We start from the raw sequence: 26,530 nt of genomic DNA on the forward strand, positions 1-26,530 counted from the left end.
TGTGCACTGGAAGTGAACGGCCACATACAGTTGATAGACAATTGTCAGTAAGGCTTTCTAGATGGCCTAAGGCAGATATATATAGTGATGTTATGAGCTAGGTAACATAAGAACTCCATTACCCAGCATGCCACAGTAGTGTAGAGCATGTGCAGTAGCCACGTTTAGGTTGTTGAATGTCGACATGCGGCTGGATGTTATTGATGAGCACCTTGTGGAGTAAACTTGAAGAAGTCAGCCAACACGCCTGGTCTGCATCTTTTATGATTAGACAAGACAACATATATTTGCAAGGCCATTTTCAAGAAGGATATTTAAAGAGAAATTACATCTTATGAGACCATGTCGGCCAACCCTGGAAGCTAGCTCAGCTGTCCATGAAATGTGAGTTCAAATATTTTATTTCTTTATTTTTTCACGTTTAATATGTTTTTTGCAATTTTAATTTTGACAATAGCACATAAGATATGTTTTCATTGATGATGCGGGTTTATTGATTTATAAATGCGCCAGAAAATAACTTGTTTTGTACACTGTTGATGTGTTTCAATGGCCAGTAGTGTGTAAATGTGTTTCTGTATAGTATTTCTCAAACAATGGTCATGTGGTGACATCAATGATGATACTTTGAGAGGTCATCTTTGAAGTCATCACTGAAGGCCTAGGTGGGAAACTCACGGCCCACCACTGGACTCTACAATTTTCTGCCGTTGCCACTTGTAATAAAAAGAAGTTGCGTATACTTCTAACTTAAGATATTTGCTGGTATGGAATCATAGCACCAAAACCACAGACTTGGCTGATGGGGCGGAGACGCATCCAGCTGGAGGGGGCGGGGCGTAAAGGGGAGGGGTTGGGGCTTAAAGGATGTCTTTGGCATGTAAACAAGAGCACAAAATGGCTTGTTGATAATTGTTGTTATAAACTTATGTATGATTAGCAAAAGTTGAGACAAATTACAAAAAGCTGCAAGATGTAATAGATTATATTTGTGTAGTCTGGTAGAAGAAGACTAGAACTACCAAGTGATGAACTAATGGGAAAAGCATCGTGACAAGCAGGCACATCTTAGACTGTGCACTTTAGGTGCATCGTGACAAGCAGGTACATCTCAGACTGTGCACTTTGGGTGCAGATGTATGCTGAATGGAAGATGATCTCCATCAGGGAGATGTTTCTCTTGGAATGTGAAGCATGTGACCTTGACCTCCCACAATATGTGTTTGTGAGTGAAGTGTCAGCAGAACTTTGTATGGAATGTTCTAGCCCATCATGACCAAGAGGTGATGTTACATGGAGGTGTTTCACTAACAAACAGACACATTTAAAGTTTGTGTTAACATTGAAACGACTCTGTTGTTCACCTTTGGCTGGTTTGTGTAAGAATAGCAACTAGAAGGTTGGACACAATTCAAGTTAGTCAATGCTGGTGGATGTTAGGGATGGCAATGTGGCCTCAAATCTATATTGCACTATATATAACAGCCTCCTAATATTTCACAATATTATATTTGAGCTACAGCAGGTTACAAAGGCTCCTAATTTAGCTTTTGATGTATGTGCAACATATTACGTCATTTCCTGTTGTATTATTTTCTCAAAAGTATGACATCATATCGTCTGCATCGCACAACCCGAGTTGACATACAATTTGTTCAGAGTTTTCTATATGAAGTATTTGTTCCCAGGTAGATGTACATTTGACTCATCTTACCTGTCATACAGGTGTGGAAATGAATATCAAAGTTAATCCTGGGGACATTTTTGTCAAGAAATTTGCCAGAACATGTTCCTTTTTAAACTATCCTTGTGTGCATGTGTGCCATGACTTGGCCTAAAATACTATTTGCCAACCAAAAATATCCCATTGAAAGCCACTGGAAATGTTCTCTTCTACTCTTTGTTTTTGACAAGCAGTGGACATTATTTCTCCCACATTTACGCCACAAATACTTTTGGACAGCCACATATAGATTTCTTTGCTACTTCTTTTCCCTGACGCATGAAAACAATTGTGACGCACCATGTTTGCCAGAATAAAAGACACATCAGGAGGAATCAGTGTTGCCAACTTAGCCAAGTTTTTGCTATATTTAGCAACAAAAAAGTGTCTCATAACAAATATATTGTCAAGACACTTTTGAAAACTGAAATAAAAGAATGTATATTGCTTTATTTTGTTTTCTAGGTTTTTCCTCATTCTTGTAAATGCGTTATGGCCAATTATGCAAATGTACTGATGACCTCATTACGTGACCCCCCACATAGAGTCCTGTGGAGAACACTGGTGGAATGATGTAAATATACTGCAATATTATTTCTATTTATTACATGTAGAAGTAAAGGATTGACTCATTTCAAGTGGACAGATATATTCAATAGTTTTATAGCAGTTTTTGGTGTTTTAGATTGAGTTTGTGAGCGAATGGTAAGTACCTCTGGCAGGGGTGTCAATTCCTTTTCAGTGAGGGGCTCATCCCAGTTATGGTCGCCATTAGGAGGCCGCTTTTAACATTGATAATATATGAATATGAATAAAGAAGGAATTGCCTCATGAAATTATTACACACTTGCCTATGCATTTGATTATTAATATACTTTTTATTTTTTTTTACATACATTGTAAAACAAAAAAATATATAAAAACAAGCAGCTCATTTGCCAGAATTTTACGGTAAAATGTACAGTGTACGATGTAAAATGTACAGTGTAAGATGTAAAATGTACAGAGCAAAAGAGAAGTGGATGTTTATCCAACATTAATGAACATTTGGGGGTTTCCTATCAAGTTATTTCAAGCCAAGAGGAAATGTGTGAGAGACATCCACAGTATCCCATGGCCTTCTACCCCATGCTGTGTTGTTTACATTCCCATGCATGTCAAGGTCAAAGCAAGGACATGTGACTTCACATTGCCTGTGGTTTGTTCAGTGGTTTGCCCAACAAAGCCTTCATCCATGTCCACTTCAGTGAAGGTCTTTCCTCCCCACTTTCACTTTGACTTCAATTGAAGTGGTCTTATTCCTCTTACCATAAATCTTCAGCACCCTTCCTTCATAAGCGCTGACCTTCCACTGTCGTAATACTTCACTTCCCTTCTTAACTTCAATGTGCTACATTGTAAATGTTGCATTGTAACGCTTGTCAGAAATGCACCCTTTTAAAATGTCATCAACTGTTCTATCATATTTTGCCTCTAAGAGGTCCTACAACAAATGTTTTATGTGTTGTGTGCTGCATCCTCTATTGTCGCCATGTTTGTCAGCTATGTTATTAATGTTGACCTGACTTTGTATTATTTACATCTCTGTTTTGTTTCATGCAGGAAAAGCGAAAACGTCAAACTGAAATCGAGGACAAGCGAAGCCAGCTCGACGATTTGGTTTTACAGCTGCAACATGTCAAGGTTAGTTTGTCTTTTTTGTTTTCTCTGCATGCGTTACACTATTGTATAAAATACTTGAATGTGATGGATTGCTTTAAAGATCTTAAATCACTCAAAAGAGAACAGATTTATCATTAATAATTCTTGGGCGTTCAATCCGTCGTAACTGGACTGTCCAGTTTGTCTTAAAAGACGTTTCGCTCCTCATCCTAGCAGGCTTCATCAGTTCATGCTCACAGTCTTAGACTAATCAGATCTAGTCTAACTAGAATAGTCAGACCTGGTCTTCTAAGACAAACCAAACAGTCTAGTTGTGATCCATTGAATGCCCTAAGAAGACACTGACCTGATGCATAAGAATGAAGTGCTGTATGATGGTGGAGTATAAAGGTTATTAGTGTAGTAAAGGGTAGTTATTCATGACCTCACACACATGATCATATACTTGGAGGCAAACAGCATAGAGAATCCCTGGTGAGATGTAGAATGCGTGGGAAAGTGGCAGTGGGTCCTCATTCTGCTATAAATATCCTGTCAGTTCAACTATCTGAAATGAAAATGCTTTCCTTTGGCTAATTGAAGGCCTTTAAACACTTGGCATGAAAACAAATTGAATTACGTAGGTTTGATTCCTGACTACTGCTGTTGTCCAGCATTAAGCACCCACTTAAAGGAAACATTGACAAATAATTCCTAATTAAAAGCATGTACACTTTACATAGGAGCCCATTAAAGTGTCAAGCTCAATGCAGTTTCATGCTGCAAACTTAGTTGGAGCAAAAGTATATGAAGTTTATAAGTGGACTATTTTCCAGCAACATGAGCTCTCTGCACATGCCCAGACCTCCACGGGGGCACATTCCATAAGATTGCCTGCCACACCACAAACATGGTAAAAACACCAGCATGTTAAAGTGTCCAATACAGTCATCACAAGGATTCTTCATATTTGTCAGTTTCTTAATCCTAGTTGCATTTTATTTTGCACAGCAACTTATTAAAGTGTAAAAGTTTCGGATGATTCCTTCACTTCAGTGTCTCTGCCCCTCAAAATTGAGTACAACGTTGCTTCATGTGAAGGTTTAATGGTCCTTTCAGACCAACTAAAGCGTGATGGTTCTTGTATGTACGATTAAACACCTTGCCCTAGCTCTTGGTGCTCTGTTTAGTGTCCAGGCGCACAGCACTTGATGTAATCAGCATCTGCTCATGCAGTCCCATTAAATGGCCATTACCTCTGAAGGCCAAGCAGCATGAAGCAGGCTTTGTAGTCTGTTCTCCAGGAGCCTGCTGCCCACAGAGAGGAAATGGGAGACTAGAACTCAGTGATTTGATAAGGACAGCTGGCCTGCATGATCCAGGACTCTCACAATTGACGCACTGGTTTGCAATTTCTTAGTCAACTATACAGGAAGTTTCATGGTGCATTTATTATCTGCTACAAGTTACTAGTAAAGTATATCAGTGGTATGAGTTCAAGCTTAAGGAAACTGTCTGGCTTTTCTTGTGCTTGAAGTGACTTAAGGTGAGGAATTAAAAAAGACTAAGAAGTTTGTCAAACAGTGGAGAGGGAAGTGCACAATGGGGATGGAAACAAAGTAGCAAGCAGACTTTCTTGATAGGGCTGGACGACTATACTGTAAGATGGTGATCAATTTCAGGTCGATCACGGTGAGCGTATATTAACTTCAATCCTCCTTTTACTGCCCAACTTCCGGTTACAAGGTACGCAGAAGTAGACATCATCTTAGATGTGAAGAGAATGTGCAGCTGAGGTCAGCAAAATAAAAGTTATCTAGGGCCAATGATTGACTTGACACATTATTGACATGACGGATGGAATCAAGGTTGAATAAAAAGAGAATATAAATGTCAGGGAAATTGTCGTATTGTGAGTGAGACGCTGTCATTGAGAGGAAAAGAGAAATGTGTCCACCTCTGAGACGTACACAAGTCCCCCTCAAACTGGACTTCTATGATGACGTCGTTGTTACGCATGCAGTGGAAACCTGCTTCAGTGTCCACACGCACACACCCAGGACACTTTGGAAAGTCCTCACCCTGGCCAAAGTTTATAAAGGGAGCTGCACTTTTTTTTGCCTTCTAAAATGTGAAAATCGTTCTTGGTGGCTAGCAATACAGCTAATGGTAGCAATCAGCTTGACCTCTAAATCACTTTAAAAATGCATTCAAAAACCGTCAACAAACCTTCATTTACTTTTGTCAAGACTTGGTCTTGGGTGTTTGCTTTTCCGGGATGCAACGGAAAGTTGGCACGGGCGAGACGGGAATGAAGGTACATCATTTATTTATTAACTATAAATACAAAAAAAAAAAGGATCAAACAAAAAGCGCGCACAGAGGCGGAGAATAAACTATGAAACCAAAAGACTATAGCAAAAAAGTACAAACGAAAAGCACGCACAATGGCGGAGAACAAACTATGAAACCAAAAAGACTATAAACATGGAACAAAAACTTACTTGGCTTGGACAAAAATAGTTGCATGAAGAATGGACATGGAAAGAATGGACAGAGCATAAATGTGGTGAGGTCGTCAGAAAGACAAACTGAAAAACACTGAACTTAAATACTACAGACATGATTAACGAAAACAGGTGCGTGACTCAAGATGTGAAACAGGTGCGTGACGTGACAGGTGAAAACTAATGGGTTGCTATGGTGACAATCAAGAGTGCACAATGAGTCCAAACATGGAACAGGTGAAACTAATGGGGTAATCATGGAAACAAGACAAGGGAGTGAAAAGACAGAAACTAAAGAGTCCTATAACTAAACAAAACATGACTTAAAACAAAACATGATTACACAGACATGACAACTTTCTGTAAGCTGTATAATATCCAAACTGTAGCAACATTATTATTGTAAGAGTGAACACTGAGGAACTCTTTTTCTACCGTAGTAACACGTCGGCATGCTTTGGTATTAGCCGTAAAAGCTAACTATGGAAAGAGATAGACACAAAACATGTTTGAGTTTGTAATACACAAGACTGTGATAGAACACCAATCTGTACTGAGGTAAAAACATGAACAATCATATTACAATATCTGTAAAGTATTATTTCATCTTTTGTTTGTTCACAGCTAGCCAGAGAAGCGTATGCACTGTAGTTGTACTAATAAGCCTGGTGTGCTACGTGTATCATGATCAATATTTAAGATGTGACTCACTCGATGTGATTTTGGTCCAACTGGCCGGGGAAGTTTTTTCCAGTTTTGTTTGGGTAAGCACTCCATTTATGTCCAATTAGCTTGGCTCCAAGTTCCACATTTAAATAGTCGTCACTTTCACCTCACTCTCTTGGCTTCCGTCTGCTCCAATGTCTCACCCTTCCTTTGTGCTGGCTTCTAGAAGACAACATGTATCGTCACAACCTTTGCTTGTAGACATTTGATAAACCATTTTATTTCTTCTCAAGACATTCAACAGATCGCCACTGGACTGTTTGGTTTATCTTTGAAGACGTTTCGCCTCTCATCCAAGTAGGATTCATCACTTCATGCTGATAGACTTACAAACCCTGTTTCCATATGAGTTGGGAAATTGTGTTGGATGTAAATATAAACGGAATACAATTATTTGCAAATCCTTTTCAACCCATATTCAGTTGAATATGCTACAAAGACAACATATTTGATGTTCAAACTCATAAACAACAAAGAAGTTGGGAAAGGTGGTAATAAATACTGATAAAGTTGAGGAATGCTCATCAAACACTTATTTGGAACATCCCACAGGTGTGCAGGCTAATTGGGAACAGGTGGGTGCCATGATTGGGTATAAAAACAGCTTCCCAAAAACTGCTCAGTCTTTCACAAGAAAGGATGGGGCGAGGTACACCCCTTTGTCCACAACTGCGTGAGCAAATAGTCAAACAGTTTAAGAACAACGTTTCTCAAAGTGCAATTGCAAGAAATTTAGGGATTTCAACATCTACGCTCCATAATATCATCAAAAGCTTTAGAGAATGTGGAGAAATCACTCCACGTAAGCGGCATGGCCGGAAACCAACATTGAATGACCGTGACCTTCCATCCCTCAGACGGCACTGTATCAAAAACCGACATCAATCTCTAAAGGATATCACCACATGGGCTCAGGAACACTTCAGAAAACCACTGTCACTAAATACAGTTGGTCGCTACATCTGTAAGTGCAAGTTAAAGCTCTACTATGCAAAGCCAAAGCCATTTATCAACAACACCCAGAAACGCCGCTAGCTTCTCTGGGCCCGAGATCATCTAAGATGGACTCATGCAAAGTGGAAAAGTGTTCTGTGGTCTGACGAGTCCACATTTCAAATTGTTTTTGGAAATATTCGACATCGTGTCATCCGGACCAAAGGGGAAGTGAACCATCCAGACTGTTATCGACGCAAAGTGTAAAAGTCAGCATGTGTGATGGTATGGGGGTGCATTAGTGCCCAAGACATGGGTAACTTACACATCTGTGAAGGCACCATTAATGCTGAAAGGTACATACAGGTTTTGGAACAACATATGCTGCCATCGAAGCGCCGTCTTTTTCATGGACGCCCCTGCTTATTTCAGCAAGACAATGCCAAGCCAAATTCAGCACATGTTACAACAGCGTGGCTTAGTAAAAAAAAGAGTGCGGGTACTTTCCTGGCCCTCCTGCAGTCCAGACCTGTCTCCCTTCGAAAATGTGTGGCGCATTATGAAGCGTAAAATACGACAGCGGAGACCCCGGACTGTTGAACGACTGAAGCTCTACATAAAACAAGAATGGGAAAGAATTCCACTTAGTTTCCTCAGTTCTCAATCGTTTATTGAGTGTTGTTAAAAGAAAAGGTGATGTAACACAGTGGTGAACATGCCCTTTCTCAACTACTTTGGCACGTGTTGCAGCCATGAAATTCTAAGTTAATGATTATTTGCAAAAAAAAAAAAAGTTTATGAGTTTGAACATCAAATATGTTGTCTTTGTAGCATATTCAACTGAATATGGCTTGAAAAGGATTTGCAAATCATTGTATTCCGTTTATATTTACATCTAACACAATTTCCCAACTCATATGGAAACGGGGTTTGTAGATTGGTCAGATTTAGTCTTGGACTTACATTGATCAGATCTTGTCTTGGACTTAGATTGATCAGATCTATATCTGATCATAGTTAACTCAAAATGAATCGCACGTTAGATCATTTGTACCAAGTGTACCCTTGAAAAAATATGTTTTAATACCATGATTGAACAATTAGTTTTCTCTCAAATATATATATATATTTTTAAACATAATGCTTCTTTAAAACAGCTCAGCACAAAAAGGACATACGCCTGGTTTTAATGATTACCTGAGTTGTGTTGGTGTCTTGCCAGATTTTGTAGGAATACAAAATTTGTATTCCTGTTGTAGGAGCACTTGCATTCAAAAGAGAGGAGCTACACCATGTCTAGATACCCGTATTGGTATGTCATGGTGTAGCCAATACAAAGCTGTTGTTTTGATTTGTTATTTGTTGTTGGAGTAGACGTGTGCTTATGTCGTTAATTGTGTTTAATGAGACATGTCTGCTGATACTGCAGTCACACTGGCAGATATCTGATATCTCATTCATTCCACGTACTGTAGCCTGTCTGATTTTGGATCCCAAGAGGTCTGATTTAATGTAAAAAAAAGACAACTAAAAGGAAATTGTCAATTGTCCTAATTCCTAACCTATTCCTATTTCAGCTCAAACTTAATATTCTGGTTGCCTGATGTGTCAGTTCATGTACAGACACATGTTGGTGATGTCATTCTAGCCTCAATAGACTAACTCACACAACCTCAATAGACTAACTCACACAACCTCAATAGACTAACTCACACAACCTCAATAGACTCACTCACACAACCTCAATAGACTCACTCACACAACCTCAATAGACTAACTCACACAACCTCAATAGACTAACTCACACAACCTCAATAGACTAACTCACACAACCTCAATAGACTAACTCACACAACCTCAATAGACTCACTCACACAACCTCAATAGACTCACTCACACAACCTCAATAGACTAACTCACACAACCTCAATAGACTAACTCACACAACCTCAATAGACTCACTCACACAACCTCAATAGACTAACTCACACAACCTCAACAGACTAACTCACACAACCTCAATAGACTAACTCACACAACCTCAATAGACTAACTCACACAACCTCAATAGACTAACTCACACAACCTCAATAGACTAACTCACACAACCTCAATAGACTAACTCACACAACCTCAATAGACTAACTCACACAACCTCAATAGACTCACTCACACAACCTCAATAGACTCACTCACACAACCTCAATAGACTAACTCACACAACCTCAATAGACTAACTCACACAACCTCAATAGACTAACTCACACAACCTCAATAGACTAACTCACACAACCTCAATAGACTCACTCACACAACCTCAATAGACTCACTCACACAACCTCAATAGACTAACTCACACAACCTCAATAGACTAACTCACACAACCTCAATAGACTCACTCACACAACCTCAATAGACTAACTCACACAACCTCAACAGACTAACTCACACAACCTCAATAGACTAACTCACACAACCTCAATAGACTAACTCACACAACCTCAATAGACTAACTCACACAACCTCAATAGACTAACTCACACAACCTCAATAGACTAACTCACACAACCTCAATAGACTAACTCACACAACCTCAATAGACTCACTCACACAACCTCAATAGACTCACTCACACAACCTCAATAGACTCACTCACACAACCTCAATAGACTAACTCACACAACCTCAATAGACTAACTCACACAACCTCAATAGACTAACTCACACAACCTCAATAGACTAACTCACACAACCTCAATAGACTAACTCACACAACCTCAATAAACTAACTCACACAACCTCAATAGACTAACTCACACAACCTCAATAGACTAACTCACACAACCTCAATAGACTAACTCACACAACCTCAATAGACTAACTCACACAACCTCAATAGACTAACTCACACAACCTCAATAGACTAACTCACACAACCTCAATAGACTAACTCACACAACCTCAATAGACTCACTCACACAACCTCAATAGACTAACTCACACAACCTCAATAGACTCACTCACACAACCTCAATAGACTCACTCACACAACCTCAATAGACTCACTCACACAACCTCAATAGACTAACTCACACAACCTCAATAGACTAACTCACACAACCTCAATAGACTAACTCACACAACCTCAACAGACTAACTCACACAACCTCAATAGACTAACTCACACAACCTCAATAGACTAAGTCACACAACAGACGTGACGTTTGTGAGCTTTGCTTGGTCATCTGGAAGTGAAGCAACCACACACAAACTAACACATAGTCAGCTGTCACATTCTTACAGCAGCTGCTGAAATAACTGAGGTCAATGTGTTGTGTGTGTGTGTGTGTGTGTGTGTGTGTGTGTGTGTGTGTGTGTGTGTGTGTGTGTGTGTGTGTGTGTGTGTGTGTGTGTGTGTGTGTGTGTGTGTGTGTGTGTTTATTGATCTCGGCTCCTGGCCAGTGAGAGAATCTCCATATTTAGCTGAGATGTTTAATTGTGTTTGTGTTTGTTTATGTTTGTGTTTGTGTTTATGTTTATGTTTGTTTTGTGTTTATAATTATGTTTGTGTTTATGTTTGTGTTTGTGTTTATGTTTATGTCTGTGTTTATGTTTGTGTTTGTGTTTGTGTTTGTTTGTGTTTGTGTTGGTGTTTATGTTTGTGTTTGTGTTTGTGTTTGTGTTTATGTTTATGTCTGTGTTTATGTTTGTGTTTGTGTTTATGTTTGTGTTTGTGTTTGTGTTTATGTTTGTGTTTGTGTTTATGTTTATGTCTGTGTTTATGTTTGTGTTTGTGTTTGTGTTTATGTTTGTGTTTGTGTTTATGTTTATGTCTGTGTTTATGTTTGTGTTTGTGTTTGTGTTTGTGTTTGTGTTTATGTTTATGTTTGTGTTTGTGTTTGCAGTCCAAAGCCAAGCGGGAGCGATGGCTCCTCCAGGGAGTGGCAGCGGAGGAAGAAGAGGCTCGGAGGAAACAGTTGGATCAGGATGAAGAACACGGGAAGAACCTGGAAGACTTGATTCACAGGTATTGCTCATTTACTCCTTTTCTTCTACGCCAACTGTTGCCTGGGAAATATTGTAGACTTGTGTTGTACGTGTGTACGTGTTGTAAGACTTGTGTTGTATGTGTGTAAGTGTTGTAAGACTTGTGTTGTATGTGTGTAAGTGTTGTAAGACTTGTGTTGTATGTGTGTATGTGTTGTAAGACTTGTGTTGTATGTGTGTATGTGTTGTAAGACTTGTGTTGTATGTGTTGTAAGACTTGTGTTGTATGTGTGTATGTGTTGTAAGACTTGTGTTGTATGTGTTGTAAGACTTGTGTTGTATGTGTGTAAGTGTTGTAAGACTTGTGTTGTATGTGTGTATGTGTTGTAAGACTTGTGTTGTATGTGTTGTAAGACTTGTGTTGTATGTGTGTAAGTGTTGTAAGACTTGTGTTGTATGTGTTGTAAGACTTGTGTTGTATGTGTTGTAAGACTTGTGTTGTATGTGTGTATGTGTTGTAAGACTTGTGTTGTATGTGTTGTAAGACTTGTGTTGTATGTGTGTAAGTGTTGTAAGACTTGTGTTGTATGTGTTGTAAGACTTGTGTTGTATGTGTTGTAAGACTTGTGTTGTATGTGTGTATGTGTTGTAAGACTTGTGTTGTATGTGTTGTAAGACTTGTGTTGTATGTGTGTATGTGTTGTAAGACTTGTGTTGTATGTGTTGTAAGACTTGTGTTGTATGTGTGTAAGTGTTGTAAGACTTGTGTTGTATGTGTGTATGTGTTGTAAGACTTGTGTTGTATGTGTTGTAAGACTTGTGTTGTATGTGTGTAAGTGTTGTAAGACTTGTGTTGTATGTGTTGTAAGACTTGTGTTGTATGTGTTGTAAGACTTGTGTTGTATGTGTGTATGTGTTGTAAGACTTGTGTTGTATGTGTTGTAAGACTTGTGTTGTATGTGTGTAAGTGTTGTAAGACTTGTGTTGTATGTGTTGTAAGACTTGTGTTGTATGTGTTGTAAGACTTGTGTTGTATGTGTTGTAAGACTTGTGTTGTATGTGTGTATGTGTTGTAAGACTTGTGTTGTATGTGTTGTAAGACTTGTGTTGTATGTGTGTAAGTGTTGTAAGACTTGTGTTGTATGTGTTGTAAGACTTGTGTTGTATGTGTTGTAAGACTTGTGTTGTATGTGTTTATGTGTTGTAAGACTTGTGTTGTATGTGTTGTAAGACTTGTGTTGTATGTGTGTAAGTGTTGTAAGACTTGTGTTGTATGTGTTGTAAGACTTGTGTTGTATGTGTTGTAAGACTTGTGTTGTATGTGTTGTAAGACTTGTGTTGTATGTGTGTATGTGTTGTAAGACTTGTGTTGTATGTGTTGTAAGACTTGTGTTGTATGTGTGTATGTGTTGTAAGACTTTTGTTGTATGTGTTGTAAGACTTGTGTTGTATGTGTATGTGTTGTAAGACTTGTGTTGTATGTGTTGTAAGACTTGTGTTGTATGTGTGTATGTGTTGTAAGACTTGTGTTGTATGTGTTGTAAGACTTGTGTTGTATGTGTGTATGTGTTGTAAGACTTGTGTTGTATGTGTTGTAAGACTTGTGTTGTATGTGTGTATGTGTTGTAAGACTTGTGTTGTATGTGTTGTAAGACTTGTTGTATGTGTGTAAGTGTTGTAAGACTTGTGTTGTATGTGTGTATGTGTTGTAAGACTTGTGTTGTATGTGTGTATGTGTTGTAAGACTTGTGTTGTATGTGTGTATGTGTTGTAAGACTTGTGTTGTATGTGTGTATGTGTTGTAAGACTTGTGTTGTATGTGTGTATGTGTTGTAAGACTTGATCAAGTCTGTCTGCAGTGTAAATGATAATGATGAATTAGTGCTGATAACCATGAAGGTTATCTTCTTACCAAGTCATAGAACCTTGCTGGTGCTTACTTTCTGATGTGGATGTCTCTTTGTGAACTATACTTAGTACTGTGACCTCTCTTTAGTTGGATGTGAACCACACTTAGTACTGTGACCTCTCTTTAGTTGGATGTGAACCACACTTAGTACTGTGACCTCTCTTTAGTTGGATGTGAACCACACTTAGTACTGTGACCTCTCTTTAGTTGGATGTGAACCACACTTAGTACTGTGACCTCTCTTTAGTTGGATGTGAACCACACTTAGTACTGTGACCTCTCTTTAGTTGGATGTGAACCACACTCAGTACTGTGACCTCTCTTTAGTTGGATGTGAACCACACTTAGTACTGTGACCTCTCTTTAGTTGGATGTGAACCACACTTAGTACTGTGACCTCTCTTTAGTTGGATGTGAACCACACATAGTACTGTGACCTCTCTTTAGTTGGATGTGAACCACACTTAGTACTGTGACCTCTCTTTAGTTGGATGTGAACCACACTTAGTACTGTGACCTCTCTTTAGTTGGATGTGAACCACACTTAGTACTGTGACCTCTCTTTAGTTGGATGTGAACCACACTTAGTACTGTGACCTCTCTTTAGTTGGATGTGAACCACACTTAGTACTGTGACCTCTCTTTAGTTGGATGTGAACCACACTTAGTACTGTGACCTCTCTTTAGTTGGATGTGAACCACACTTAGTACTGTGACCTCTCTTTAGTTGGATGTGAACCACACTTAGTACTGTGACCTCTCTTTAGTTGGATGTGAACCACACTCAGTACTGTGACCTCTCTTTAGTTGGATGTGAACCACACTTAGTACTGTGACCTCTCTTTAGTTGGATGTGAACCACACTTAGTACTGTGACCTCTCTTTAGTTGGATGTGAACCACACATAGTACTGTGACCTCTCTTTAGTTGGATGTGAACCACACTTAGTACTGTGACCTCTCTTTAGTTGGATGTGAACCACACTTAGTACTGTGACCTCTCTTTAGTTGGATGTGAACCACACTTAGTACTGTGACCTCTCTTTAGTTGGATGTGAACCACACTTAGTACTGTGACCTCTCTTTAGTTGGATGTGAACCACACATAGTACTGTGACCTCTCTTTAGTTGGATGTGAACCACACTTAGTACTGTGACCTCTCTTTAGTTGGATGTGAACCACACTCAGTACTGTGACCTCTCTTTAGTTGGATGTGAACCACACTTAGTACTGTGACCTCTCTTTAGTTGGATGTGAACCACACTTAGTACTGTGACCTCTCTTTAGTTGGATGTGAACCACACTTAGTACTGTGACCTCTCTTTAGTTGGATGTGAACCACACTTAGTACTGTGACCTCTCTTTAGTTGGATGTGAACCACACTTAGTACTGTGACCTCTCTTTAGTTGGATGTGAACCACACTCAGTACTGTGACCTCTCTTTAGTTGGATGTGAACCACACTTAGTACTGTGACCTCTCTTTAGTTGGATGTGAACCACACTTAGTACTGTGACCTCTCTTCAGTTGGATGTGAACCACACTTAGTACTGTGACCTCTCTTTAGTTGGATGTGAACCACACTTAGTACTGTGACCTCTCTTTAGTTGGATGTGAACCACACTTAGTACTGTGACCTCTCTTTAGTTGGATGTGAACCACACTTAGTACTGTGACCTCTCTTTAGTTGGATGTGAACCACACTTAGTACTGTGACCTCTCTTTAGTTGGATGTGAACCACACTTAGTACTGTGACCTCTCTTTAGTTGGATGTGAACCACACATAGTACTGTGACCTCTCTTTAGTTGGATGTGAACCACACTTAGTACTGTGACCTCTCTTTAGTTGGATGTGAACCACACTTAGTACTGTGACCTCTCTTTAGTTGGATGTGAACCACACTTAGTACTGTGACCTCTCTTTAGTTGGATGTGAACCACACTTAGTACTGTGACCTCTCTTTAGTTGGATGTGAACCACACTTAGTACTGTGACCTCTCTTTAGTTGGATGTGAACCACACTTAGTACTGTGACCTCTCTTTAGTTGGATGTGAACCACACATAGTACTGTGACCTCTCTTTAGTTGGATGTGAACCACACTTAGTACTGTGACCTCTCTTTAGTTGGATGTGAACCACACTCAGTACTGTGACCTCTCTTTAGTTGGATGTGAACCACACTTAGTACTGTGACCTCTCTTTAGTTGGATGTGAACCACACTCAGTACTGTGACCTCTCTTTAGTTGGATGTGAACCACACTTAGTACTGTGACCTCTCTTTAGTTGGATGTGAACCACACTTAGTACTGTGACCTCTCTTTAGTTGGATGTGAACCACACTTAGTACTGTGACCTCTCTTTAGTTGGATGTGAACCACACTCAGTACTGTGACCTCTCTTTAGTTGGATGTGAACCACACTTAGTACTGTGACCTCTCTTTAGTTGGATGTGAACCACACTTAGTACTGTGACCTCTCTTCAGTTGGATGTGAACCACACTTAGTACTGTGACCTCTCTTTAGTTGGATGTGAACCACACTTAGTACTGTGACCTCTCTTTAGTTGGATGTGAACCACACTTAGTACTGTGACCTCTCTTTAGTTGGATGTGAACCACACTTAGTACTGTGACCTCTCTTTAGTTGGATGTGAACCACACTTAGTACTGTGACCTCTCCCAACAGTCTTGCATCCTGTTCTTAGTTGTGCCAGCCAAGGTCACATGTGAGTCATTATGACTTCATTACATTCCAACTGGACTCTGCTTATCAGTGGCGGGCCGTGAGTTTCCCACCTAGGCCTTCAGTGATGTGTCAGGTTCAATGATGAGCTCTCCAAATAGCATCATGATGTCACCACATGACCATTGTTGGAGAAATACTATACAGGAACAATTCATTCTCTATTGAATGGAAAAACTTGATTTACATGTTTTTGTTGACTTTTCTAATGAATGAAATGGATCTAGTGTCCAGTAGCAGTTGTTTCTCATCCTCTTAGCTCTAACAATGGGAGGCAATGTAAAAAGGACGACAAATAGCTATCTTCATGACTGTAAAAAGGACGACAAATAGCTATCTTCATGACTGTAAAAAGGAAGACAAATAGCTATCTTCATGACTCTTCTGTCCTTTCCTTCCTCATTCTCTTCAGAAATGAGGAATGCTGGAGATGTGGACAGAAGTCTTTTAGTTTTATCGAAATTACAGTTGTATTTTTATTTTTTTTAACTTTGACCCTAACCGAGACGCTCTGACCTGTGAAAAGTCAAATCACTTCAATTGAAGTACTTTGAGATGACCTTCATTTGCTATGTGAAAAACATTATTGTCATAATTTCATCATTTTTATTGGAATGAATCTCTCTGAATGTTTTGAACTCCTGGTTCAATGCCAGTGCAGAAGAACACTGCCCAGAGGACAGTGGAAGTCGATCTATTTACTATTTATGTTCTTCTCTACTCACTACCTGTAGTTCAGATAGAATCAACAGCGCCTCTGCTGGTTACAGCTGAGAAGTGCACTCCATTTTGCTTTGACTGACCAGTCCAAGATGTAGTCCACCTTTTCCTTCAAGGTCAAGTGCAGCTCACATTGACCCTGAACAGAATAAGCGGTCTAGAAAAGCGGTGGATTGATGCTAACTCAGCAAATTGAACTGACTTGTTTAATATTCATGATCCCAACATTGCATCACTCAACTAGCATGAACAGTTCATGTAGTTGAGGGATAACTCAGCACTCATGTTGACATCCTGTTAGCTACTGGAGCTTCTCGTCAGCGCAGCAATAAGAAAAAGGTCACACAGACGCCAGAATAACGTTGGTGCTCAAAGGTAAACAGGCCGCGGTGAATGGTCACATTGTCACTCACCTGAATAGACTGATTGTCTCACACACACTTTCCTCAAGAGGACACATTCAACTTTCTTTTACTTTCATTTAGAAGAGCACAAGGCCAACACTTACTGGGCAGCACTTCCTGTCTTACTCCTTGTTTAGAAGGTCTTACTCCTTGCTTTTATAGATTGGGCGGTCCTAATCCTCATTAATATGGCGTCGTAGAAAGGCTATAGACAAAACATACACATGACCCCAGCATGGTACACTGTTACATGACCCCATGACCCCAGCATAGTACACTGTTACACGACCCCAGGATAGTACACTGTTACACAGTGTACTGTGCCTTTCCCACCTAGGCCTTCAGTGATGTCCGACTTCAATGATTACCTCTCAAAATATCATCATTGATGTCACCACAGGACCATTTCTGGACAAATACTATACAGGAACACATTTACACACTACTGGACATTGTACAAAAAGGGTTATTTTCTGGCGCATTTAAAAATCAATAAACCCGCATCAGCAATGAAAACATATCTTATGTGCTACTGTCAAAACTAAAATTGCAAAAAACATATTAAACGTGAAAAAATAAAGAAATAAAATATGTGAACTCACATTTCATGGACAGCTGTGCTAGCTTCCAGGGTTGGCCGATGTAGTTTCTCTTTAAAGGGGAACATTATCACAATTTCAGAATGGTTAAAACCATTAAAAATCAGTTCCCAGTGGCTTATTATATTTTTCGGAGTTTTTTTCAAAATTTTACCTATCACGCAATATCCCTAAAAAAAGCTTCAAAGTGCCTGATTTTAACCATCGTTATAAACACCCGTCCATTTTCCTGTGACGTCACATAGTGATGCCAACACAAACAAACATGGCAAAAAGAACAGCAAGCTATAGCGACATTAGCTCGGATTCAGACTCGGATTTCAGCGGCTTAAGCGATTCAACAGATTACGCATGTATTGAAACGGATGGTTGTAGTGTGGAGGCAGGTAGCCAAAACCAAATTGAAGAAGAAACTGAAGCTATTGAGCCATATCGGTTTGAACCGTATGCAAGCGAAACCCACGAAAACGACACGACAGCCAGCGACACGGGAGAAAGCGAGGACGAATTCGGCGATCGCCTTCTAACCAACGATTGGTATGTGTTTGTTTGGCATTAAAGGAAACTAGCAACTATGAACTAGGTTTACAGCATATGAAATACATTTGGCAACAACATGCACTTTGAGAGTGCAGACAGCCCAATTTTCATCAATTCATATATTCTGTAGACATACCCTCATGTCAGCAGGCCATGGAAGCTAGGGTCAATATTCTTCTCTTGATCATCTTCGGGACGGTGTGAGCCAAGACATCCAGGGGGTTTAGCTCGCTCGTCTGCGGAACAAACTGCCGCCATTGCTTGCCGTGCTACCGAGGTCCTTTGTCCCTGAATTGCTCACACACTCCGGCAGATTCAATGGGGGTCTGGCGGCAGATTTCTTTGACTTTATGGTTGGAAATGCATCTGCTTTGAGTGTCGCAGGATATCCACACATTCTTGCCATCTCTGTCGTAGCATAGCTTTCGTCTGTAAAGTGTGCGGAACAAACGTCCAATTTCTTGCCACTTTGGCATCTTTGGGCCACTGGTGCAACTTGAATCCGTCCCTGTTGGTGTTGTTACACCCTCCGACAACACACCGACGAGGCATGATGTCTCCAAGGTACGGAAAACAGTCGAAAAAACGGAAAATAACAGAGCTGATTTGACTCGGTGTTTGAGAAAATGGCGGATTGCTTCCCGATGTGACGTCATTGCTCCGAGAGCGAATATTAGAAAGGCGTTTAATTTGCCAAAATTCACCATTTAGAGTTCGAAAATCGGTTGAAAAAATATATGGTCTTTTTTCTGCAACATCAAGTTATATATTGACGCTTACATAGGTCTGGTGATAATGTTCCCCTTTAAATATCCTTCTTGAAAACGGCCTAGCAAATATATGTGTTGTCTTCAGATTCCTAACTTTTTCTGGTGGCGTGACCTTGGGATTTATAACCACGTACGGAAGATGCCTGGGTCGGGTTTGAAGAAATCGGAATCCGATACATGTCAAAAAATATATGATATAGAATAAAAACTGACTCATTTTTAGCATTGGCATCCCTCGTAATGCCCTTCATGTCTCATTTGAAGACCCACAGAATGTTCTTACATGACAGCAGTCATCATGTCTGTAAAATCAAGACCTTGTCAGAATCTGCTCGGACTGTCAACACAGTGAGTCTCCCTCAGAGGACTACGTATGGTCCAGGCCTCCTCCACTCTTATCAAATCTCTTGTTGTTTGTCTTTGTTTGAAGCTGCTGCACATTCCCTTGCAGTCTTCTGGGGTCAGAGGAGACAAGAGCTTCTTTTGTGTTGGCGTCTACACTTTCAAATACACGTCCCAAAATACCTCAGCAAGCACAGTCTTTGCACCACAGATAGTGAAGAAGGAGAGGGAGAAGGTATGACCACAGATAGTGAAGAAGGAGACGGAGAAGGTATGACCACAGATAGTAGATGTTTGCTGGGATTCTAAGTAATAAATGGGCATTTCTCAAATTGATAGTATCAGTTTGGTTATTAGAAACTATTCAATTGCAAGATGGTTGTCTCCTGGAAAGCTCCACAGACAACATAGATGTTCTCAAAAGAAGGGAAAAGGAGATGTCAGTTTTTGCGCCTGAGCTCTAATTTATTGGACCTAATTGTAAAAAATGATAATCATTTAACAGTAAATGGTGAATAACACTGAGAATCAGATTGTCAAAAGTAAACTCGTGGATTAAAAAGTATTTAGTCAGCATCCAATCAAATTGTTCTCTTATCATGGGTAGTGCAGCTCACAGCCGCCAGGGGGCGTCAGTGCATCGTGACAGGAGATCATTGGTCCTCAGCTCATTTTGTCACGTGGCCTTTTGGACAGAAATAATTGGCTTTTATAGTTGGTGACATTTTGTTGGCAATGTATTTGTTTGTGTTGCCAACCAACCTAAAGACACACATATATGAATGTTGATTATATCTGCTCAGACATTCACCAGACTCAGCTCTGTCCAAAGTACTCCAGCAGGAGACACATGACATGGTCTTATCCTGTGTCTGTCTGGCAGAAGCAAACTATACTTTGAAATACATTCCAAGTTGTATAAAGTTTTGAAACTAATCTTTGTTTTGCCTACCGTGTGATGCACCAGAGTTTAGATGGTTTCTCAGTATGGCCTCTTCTTCCAAGAACATAACATTTGGGGAACTGAGGTCGTTAAAACTTTGCTCCATGCACAGTTGAGACCTCTCAGCTTTATGATGTGGAAAAGATGAACTGCTTCCAAGTTTAAATATGGGAGGAAAACAGCATTTTGTGTCCTCTGGTTACATCTGGCAGTTTCTGCTGATACAGCTTTATTTTCCTCTGCAGACGTGACATACAAGGTTTCAACCAATGCAACATTGGACTTAAAACTACTTGACATACGAGGTTTCAACCAATGCAACATTGGACTTAAAAGTACTTGACATACGAGGTTTCAACCAATGCAACATTGGACTTAAAACTACTTGACATACGAGGTTTCAACCAATGCAACATTGGACTTAAAACTACTTGACATACGAGGTTTCAACCAATGCAACATTGGACTAAAAACTACTTGACATACAAGTCTTCAACCAATGCAACATTGGACTTAAAACTACTTGATATACGAGGTTCCAACCAATGCAACATTGGACTTAAAACTACTTGACATACGAGGTTTCAACCAATGCAACATTGGACTTAAAACTACTTGACATACGAGGGTTCAACCAATGCAACATTGGACTTAAAACTACTTGACATACGAGGTTTCAATCAATGCAACGTTGGACTTAAAAGTACTTGACATACGAGGTTTCAACCAATGCAACATTGGACTTAAAAGTACTTGACATACGAGGTTTCAACCAATGCAACATTGGACTTAAAACTACTTGACATACGAGGTTTCAACCAATGCAACATTGGACTTAAAACTACTTGACATACGAGGTTTCAACCAATGCAACATTGGACTTAAAACTACTTCACATACGAGGTTTCAACCAATGCAACATTGGACTTAAAACTACTTGACATACGAGGTTTCAACCAATGCAACATTGGACTTAAAACTACTTGACATACGAGGTTTCAACCAATGCAACATTGGACTTAAAACTACTTGACATACGAGGTTTCAACCAATGCAACATTGGACTTAAAACTACTTGACATACGAGGTTTCAAACAATGCAACATTGGACTTAAAAGTACTTGACATACGAGGTTTCAACCAACGCAACAATGGACTTAAAAGTACTGGAATGTCCAATCCCTGGATTTGGTTCTATACTCATTGGCCACTTTTTGAGGTACACCTGCATAGTATAACTACATCCACCAAAAGCTCTAGTTGAAGTATATATACTGTACATAGGTTCAAGGGCGTAGCGCCAAATTCTGGGCCCCCAAAAAGGCCTAGGCCATCTGACCCTAAACCTAACATCACTGCCCCATACACACACTTGGTGGAATTACATGCACTACATATATACAGTACACATATATATATACATATAGTACATGAATGTGTTGAAACTAGGTTATTAAAACACATGGTTTTTGACCTTTGAAAGATGTGATTTGCATATCTAGGACATATCTGGAACAAATCTAGATAAACCCCCATAAATACTTTTTTGGGTAAATATTTTTCCAAGAAAGTACCAACAAACTGAATATTAAGTGGGCAGAATATGAATGTACATATTCATACAAGCTGTCATCATTCACTTAAATATGAAGGTGATTATTATGTGAAGCGTAAAGTATCAGTGGGTCATACAAATCCTAATACATCATTATTATTATTGTATTAATATTGTATTTCTTGGGCGGTAAAGCCCCTCGCACCCTTAGAAACTAGTGATGCCTCTGTTTGTAACTTTATTAGAGTGTCCTTTAACACACCACAGTTATGTGTAATGATATGCAAAAGTGAAACTTCAACATAACTTTCTCCTACGCTGCCACAAATAGATTTATGATGTATTTTTCTTTCTTCTATCACCTCTTCCTTTTCCAAAATGCTGGTGCTGAGTATGAATGTGTGATGACATCACATTGTGACGCTGAGTATGAATGACATCACATTGTGACGCTGAGTATGAGTGTGTGATGACATCACAATGTGACGCTGAGTATGAATGTGTGATGACATCACATTGTGACGCTGAGTATGAATGTGTGATGACATCACATTGTGACGCTGAGTATGAATGTGTGATGACATCACAATGTGACGCTGAGTATGAATGTGTGATGACATCACATTGTGACGCTGAGTATGAATGACATCACATTGTGACGCTGAGTATGAATGTGTGATGACATCACATTGTGACGCTGAGTATGAATGTGTGATGACATCACATTGTGACGCTGAGTATGAATGTGTGATGACATCACATTGTGACGCTGAGTATGAATGTGTGATGACATCACATTGTGACGCTGAGTATGAATGTGTGATGACATCACATAGTGACGTCTGGGAAGTGTTTGATGCTATTCAGGTGGAAGAAAGCATTTTTGCAGGAGGTGTAGCTTGTCTTAGACATTCTTCATTTGAATAAAGAAACCTTATAACTGAACTTTCACAGACATTTTGACATCAAAGTTAATGACATTGTTTTTTATATTTGATTTACAAATACATCTTGAGACTTTACAATAGTCCAGGACTATTGCAATGCTGTGCTGCACACTTGCATATTCCATATTCTTCATTTGTGTATTTCACTAACAGTCCATCTTGTGTCTTCATGCTCACTAGCAGTAGATGTTCTTCATGTTCGGACTGTAGTTGATCATAATCTGTGATTCTATCTCTGGAGGAAGGAAAAAAACGTCTTTTTTGGAGCGCTGCGGTCTCGCCTTGTTTGTGCACGCCCTCCTTCTCTGTCATTGACTTCTCATTGCAAGTGTGTTAGAAAAAGAGTGCAGAGCGACTGCATGATGACGGCAAAGTCATTTCATGGCTGACAAACAAATGATCTTCACAACTGCACGTGTACACAAACCACAAAATAGCTCAAGTACAAAGTCTTCTTTGTTGTATCATAGCTTGTTTTCACCACATGGAATCATGTGTGTATTTGTACAGTACAGGTAAAGGTATGCATGTGTACAGTACAGGTAAAGCACACATGCATGCATTTGTACAGTACAGGTAAATCACTAGTACAGGTAGTATAATAGTAGTGTAGGTAGTATAGTAGTATAGTACAGGTAGTATAGTAGTAGTATAGGTAGTATAGTAGTAGTACAGGTAGTATAGTAGTATAGTACAGGTCGTATAGCAGTAGTATAGGTAGTATAGTTGTATAGTACAGCTAGTATAGTAGTAGTATAGGTAGTATAGTTGTATAGTACAGGTAGTTTAGTAGTAGTATTAGTAGTATAGTACAGGTAGTACAGTAGTAGTATAGGTAGTAAAGTAACACACAGCGTTTATTACCTTATGTTTACTTTTTAGATGGATTGTACTTGTTTGAGCGGTTTTAAAGCAATATATTTTTCACTTTCAATTAAGTCTTTTTGTGGAAAAGAAATGTTACTATTAGTTGATTAGATTACATTGATTTAATTATTGAACAATTTCCCTTGTGGATCAAGAAAGTCTATAAGTCTAAGTCTAGTTCATTACGATGAGTTTCATTTTAAAGGCTTTATTTATTTATATTTATACTTATTTGTAATCTATTGATTACTGCTTGTAAAGATGGATTCATTTGGCTTGTTGGAGAGACTTCTTCTTGTTGGAGAGACTTCTTGTTGGAGAGACTTCTTCTTGTTGGAGAGACTTATTCTTGTTGGAGAGACTTCTTGTTGGAGAGACTTCTTGTTGGAGAGACTTCTTCTTGTTGGAGAGACTTCTTCTTGTTGGAGAGACTTCTTCTTGTTGGAGAGACTTCTTCTTGTTGGAGAGACTTCTTCTTGTTAGAAAGACTTCTTCTTATTGGAGAGACTTCTTCTTGTTGGAGAGATTTCTTCTTGTTAGAGAGACTTCTTCTTGTTAGAGAGACTTCTTGTTGGAGAGACTTCTTGTTATAGAGACTTCTTCTTGTTGGAGAGACTTCTTCTTGTTGGAGAGACTTCTTCTTGTTAGAGAGACTTCTTCTTGTTGGAGAGACTTCTTCTTGTTTGAGAGACTTCTTCTTGTTGGAGAGACTTCTCCTTGTTAGAAAGACTTCTTGTTGTTGGAGAGACTTCTTCTTGTTTGAGAGACTTCTTCTTGTTGGAGAGACTTCTCCTTGTTAGAAATACTTCTTGTTGTTGGAGAGACTTCTTCTTGTTTGAGAGACTTCTTGTTGTTGGAGAGACTTCTTCTTGTTAGAGAGACTTCTTCTTGTTGGAGAGACTTCTTCTTGTTGGAGAGACTTCTTGTTAGAGAGACTTCTTCTTGTTGGAGAGACTTATTCTTGTTGGAGAGACTTCTTCTTGTTGGAGAGACATCTTCTTGTTGGAGAGACTTCTTCTTGTTGGAGAGACTTCTTCTTGTTGGAGAGACTTATTCTTGTTGGAGAGACTTCTTCTTGTTGGAGAGACTTCTTCTTCTTAGAGAGACTTCTTCTTGTTGGAGAGACATCTTCTTGTTGGAGAGACTTCTTCTTGTTGGAGAGACTTCTTCTTCTTAGAGAGACTTCTTCTTGTTGGAGAGACATCTTCTTGTTGGAGAGACTTCTTCTTGTTGGAGAGACTTATTCTTGTTGGAGAGACTTCTTCTTGTTGGAGAGACTTCTTCTTGTTGGAGAGACTTCTTCTTCTTAGAGAGACTTCTTCTTGTTGGAGAGACATCTTCTTGTTGGAGAGACTTCTTCTTGTTGGAGAGACTTCTTCTTGTTGGAGAGACTTCTTGTTGGAGAGACTTCTTGTTGGAGAGACTTCTTCTTGTTGGAGGGACTTCTTCTTGTTAGAGAGACTTCTTCTTGTTGGAGAGACTTCTTCTTGTTGGAGAGACTTCTTCTTGTTGGAGAGACTTCTTGTTGGAGAGACTTCTTGTTGGAGAGACTTCTTCTTGTTGGAGAGACTTCTTCTTGTTGGAGAGACTTCTTCTTGTTGGAGAGACTTCTTCTTGTTGGAGAGACTTATTCTTGTTGGAGAGACTTCTTCTTGTTGGAGAGACTTCTTCTTCTTAGAGAGACTTCTTCTTGTTGGAGAGACATCTTCTTGTTGGAGAGACTTCTTCTTGTTGGAGAGACTTCTTCTTAGAGAGACTTCTTCTTGTTGGAGAGACATCTTCTTGTTGGAGAGACTTCTTCTTGTTGGAGAGACTTCTTCTTGTTGGAGAGACTTCTTGTTAGAGAGACTTCTTCTTGTTGGAGAGACTTCTTCTTGTTGGAGAGACTTCTTCTTGTTGGAGAGACTTCTTCTTGTTGGAGAGACTTCTTCTTGTTGGAGAGACTTCTCCTTTTTAGAGAGACTTCTTCTTGTTGGAGAGACTTCTTGTTAGAGAGACTTCTTCTTGTTGGAGAGATTTCTTCCATGCTTCAGAAATGACTCCAATATTTGTTGACAAATGCAATTGTATTGTCAGAATGTCAGCGAGCAACATTGTATTCTCTTTACTTACTGAAAGTCATTAATTTGCTCACAACTTGGTGACAATAAAGTAAGATTGAAGTGCACATTTTGAAAGTATTTGCAATAATATGACAAACAAAGTAGTAAACATAGACATAAACATTGTGCACCATTTACATCTACATCTACAATTACTTCTCCTTTAACTTGTTCTTTAAACAAACATTGTCCCTTTTTTAGATGACATTGCTGATCTTTTTTTTATTTATAAAATGCAACACAGTTTGCATGTGACTGTGTGGGTTCCCTCTGGCTTCCCACACCTGGGGATAGGCCCCTCCCACCTCCAAAGACATGCACCTGGGGATAGGCCCCGCCCACCTCCAAAGGGGGATAGGTTGATTGTCAACACTAAATGGTCCCGAGTGTGTTAATGTTATACATCTATGTTGATGAGGTGGTGACTTGTCCAGGACTTCCTGTGTGGTTCCGTGTTGCATTTTGGGAGTGTGAGCCTTCCACTGAATGTGCTTATTCTCTCCACCAGGTGTGAGTGTAATGGGTGGGAGGTGTTGTCCATAATGTGGGTGGGAGGGTGGGAGGTATAA

The 26,530-nt window shown here is 39.5% G+C and overlaps 1 protein-coding gene across 3 annotated transcripts in view; it reads left to right on the forward strand.

The window, feature by feature from the left end:
• Positions 1-26,530, forward strand: part of palm2akap2 (PALM2 and AKAP2 fusion) — a 129,009-nt gene that overhangs the window by 25,705 nt on the left and 76,774 nt on the right. For all 3 annotated transcript variants that reach the window (XM_072915379.1, XM_072915380.1, XM_072915381.1), the window contains exons 3-4: positions 3,326-3,406; positions 11,436-11,557. In XM_072915379.1, the coding sequence (XP_072771480.1) occupies positions 3,326-3,406; positions 11,436-11,557 (203 nt within the window). The remainder of the gene's footprint in view (positions 1-3,325; positions 3,407-11,435; positions 11,558-26,530) is intronic.

This window comes from Nerophis lumbriciformis, linkage group LG20, assembly GCF_033978685.3.
Source record: "Nerophis lumbriciformis linkage group LG20, RoL_Nlum_v2.1, whole genome shotgun sequence".
NCBI classification, from domain to species: Eukaryota; Metazoa; Chordata; class Actinopteri; order Syngnathiformes; family Syngnathidae; genus Nerophis; species Nerophis lumbriciformis.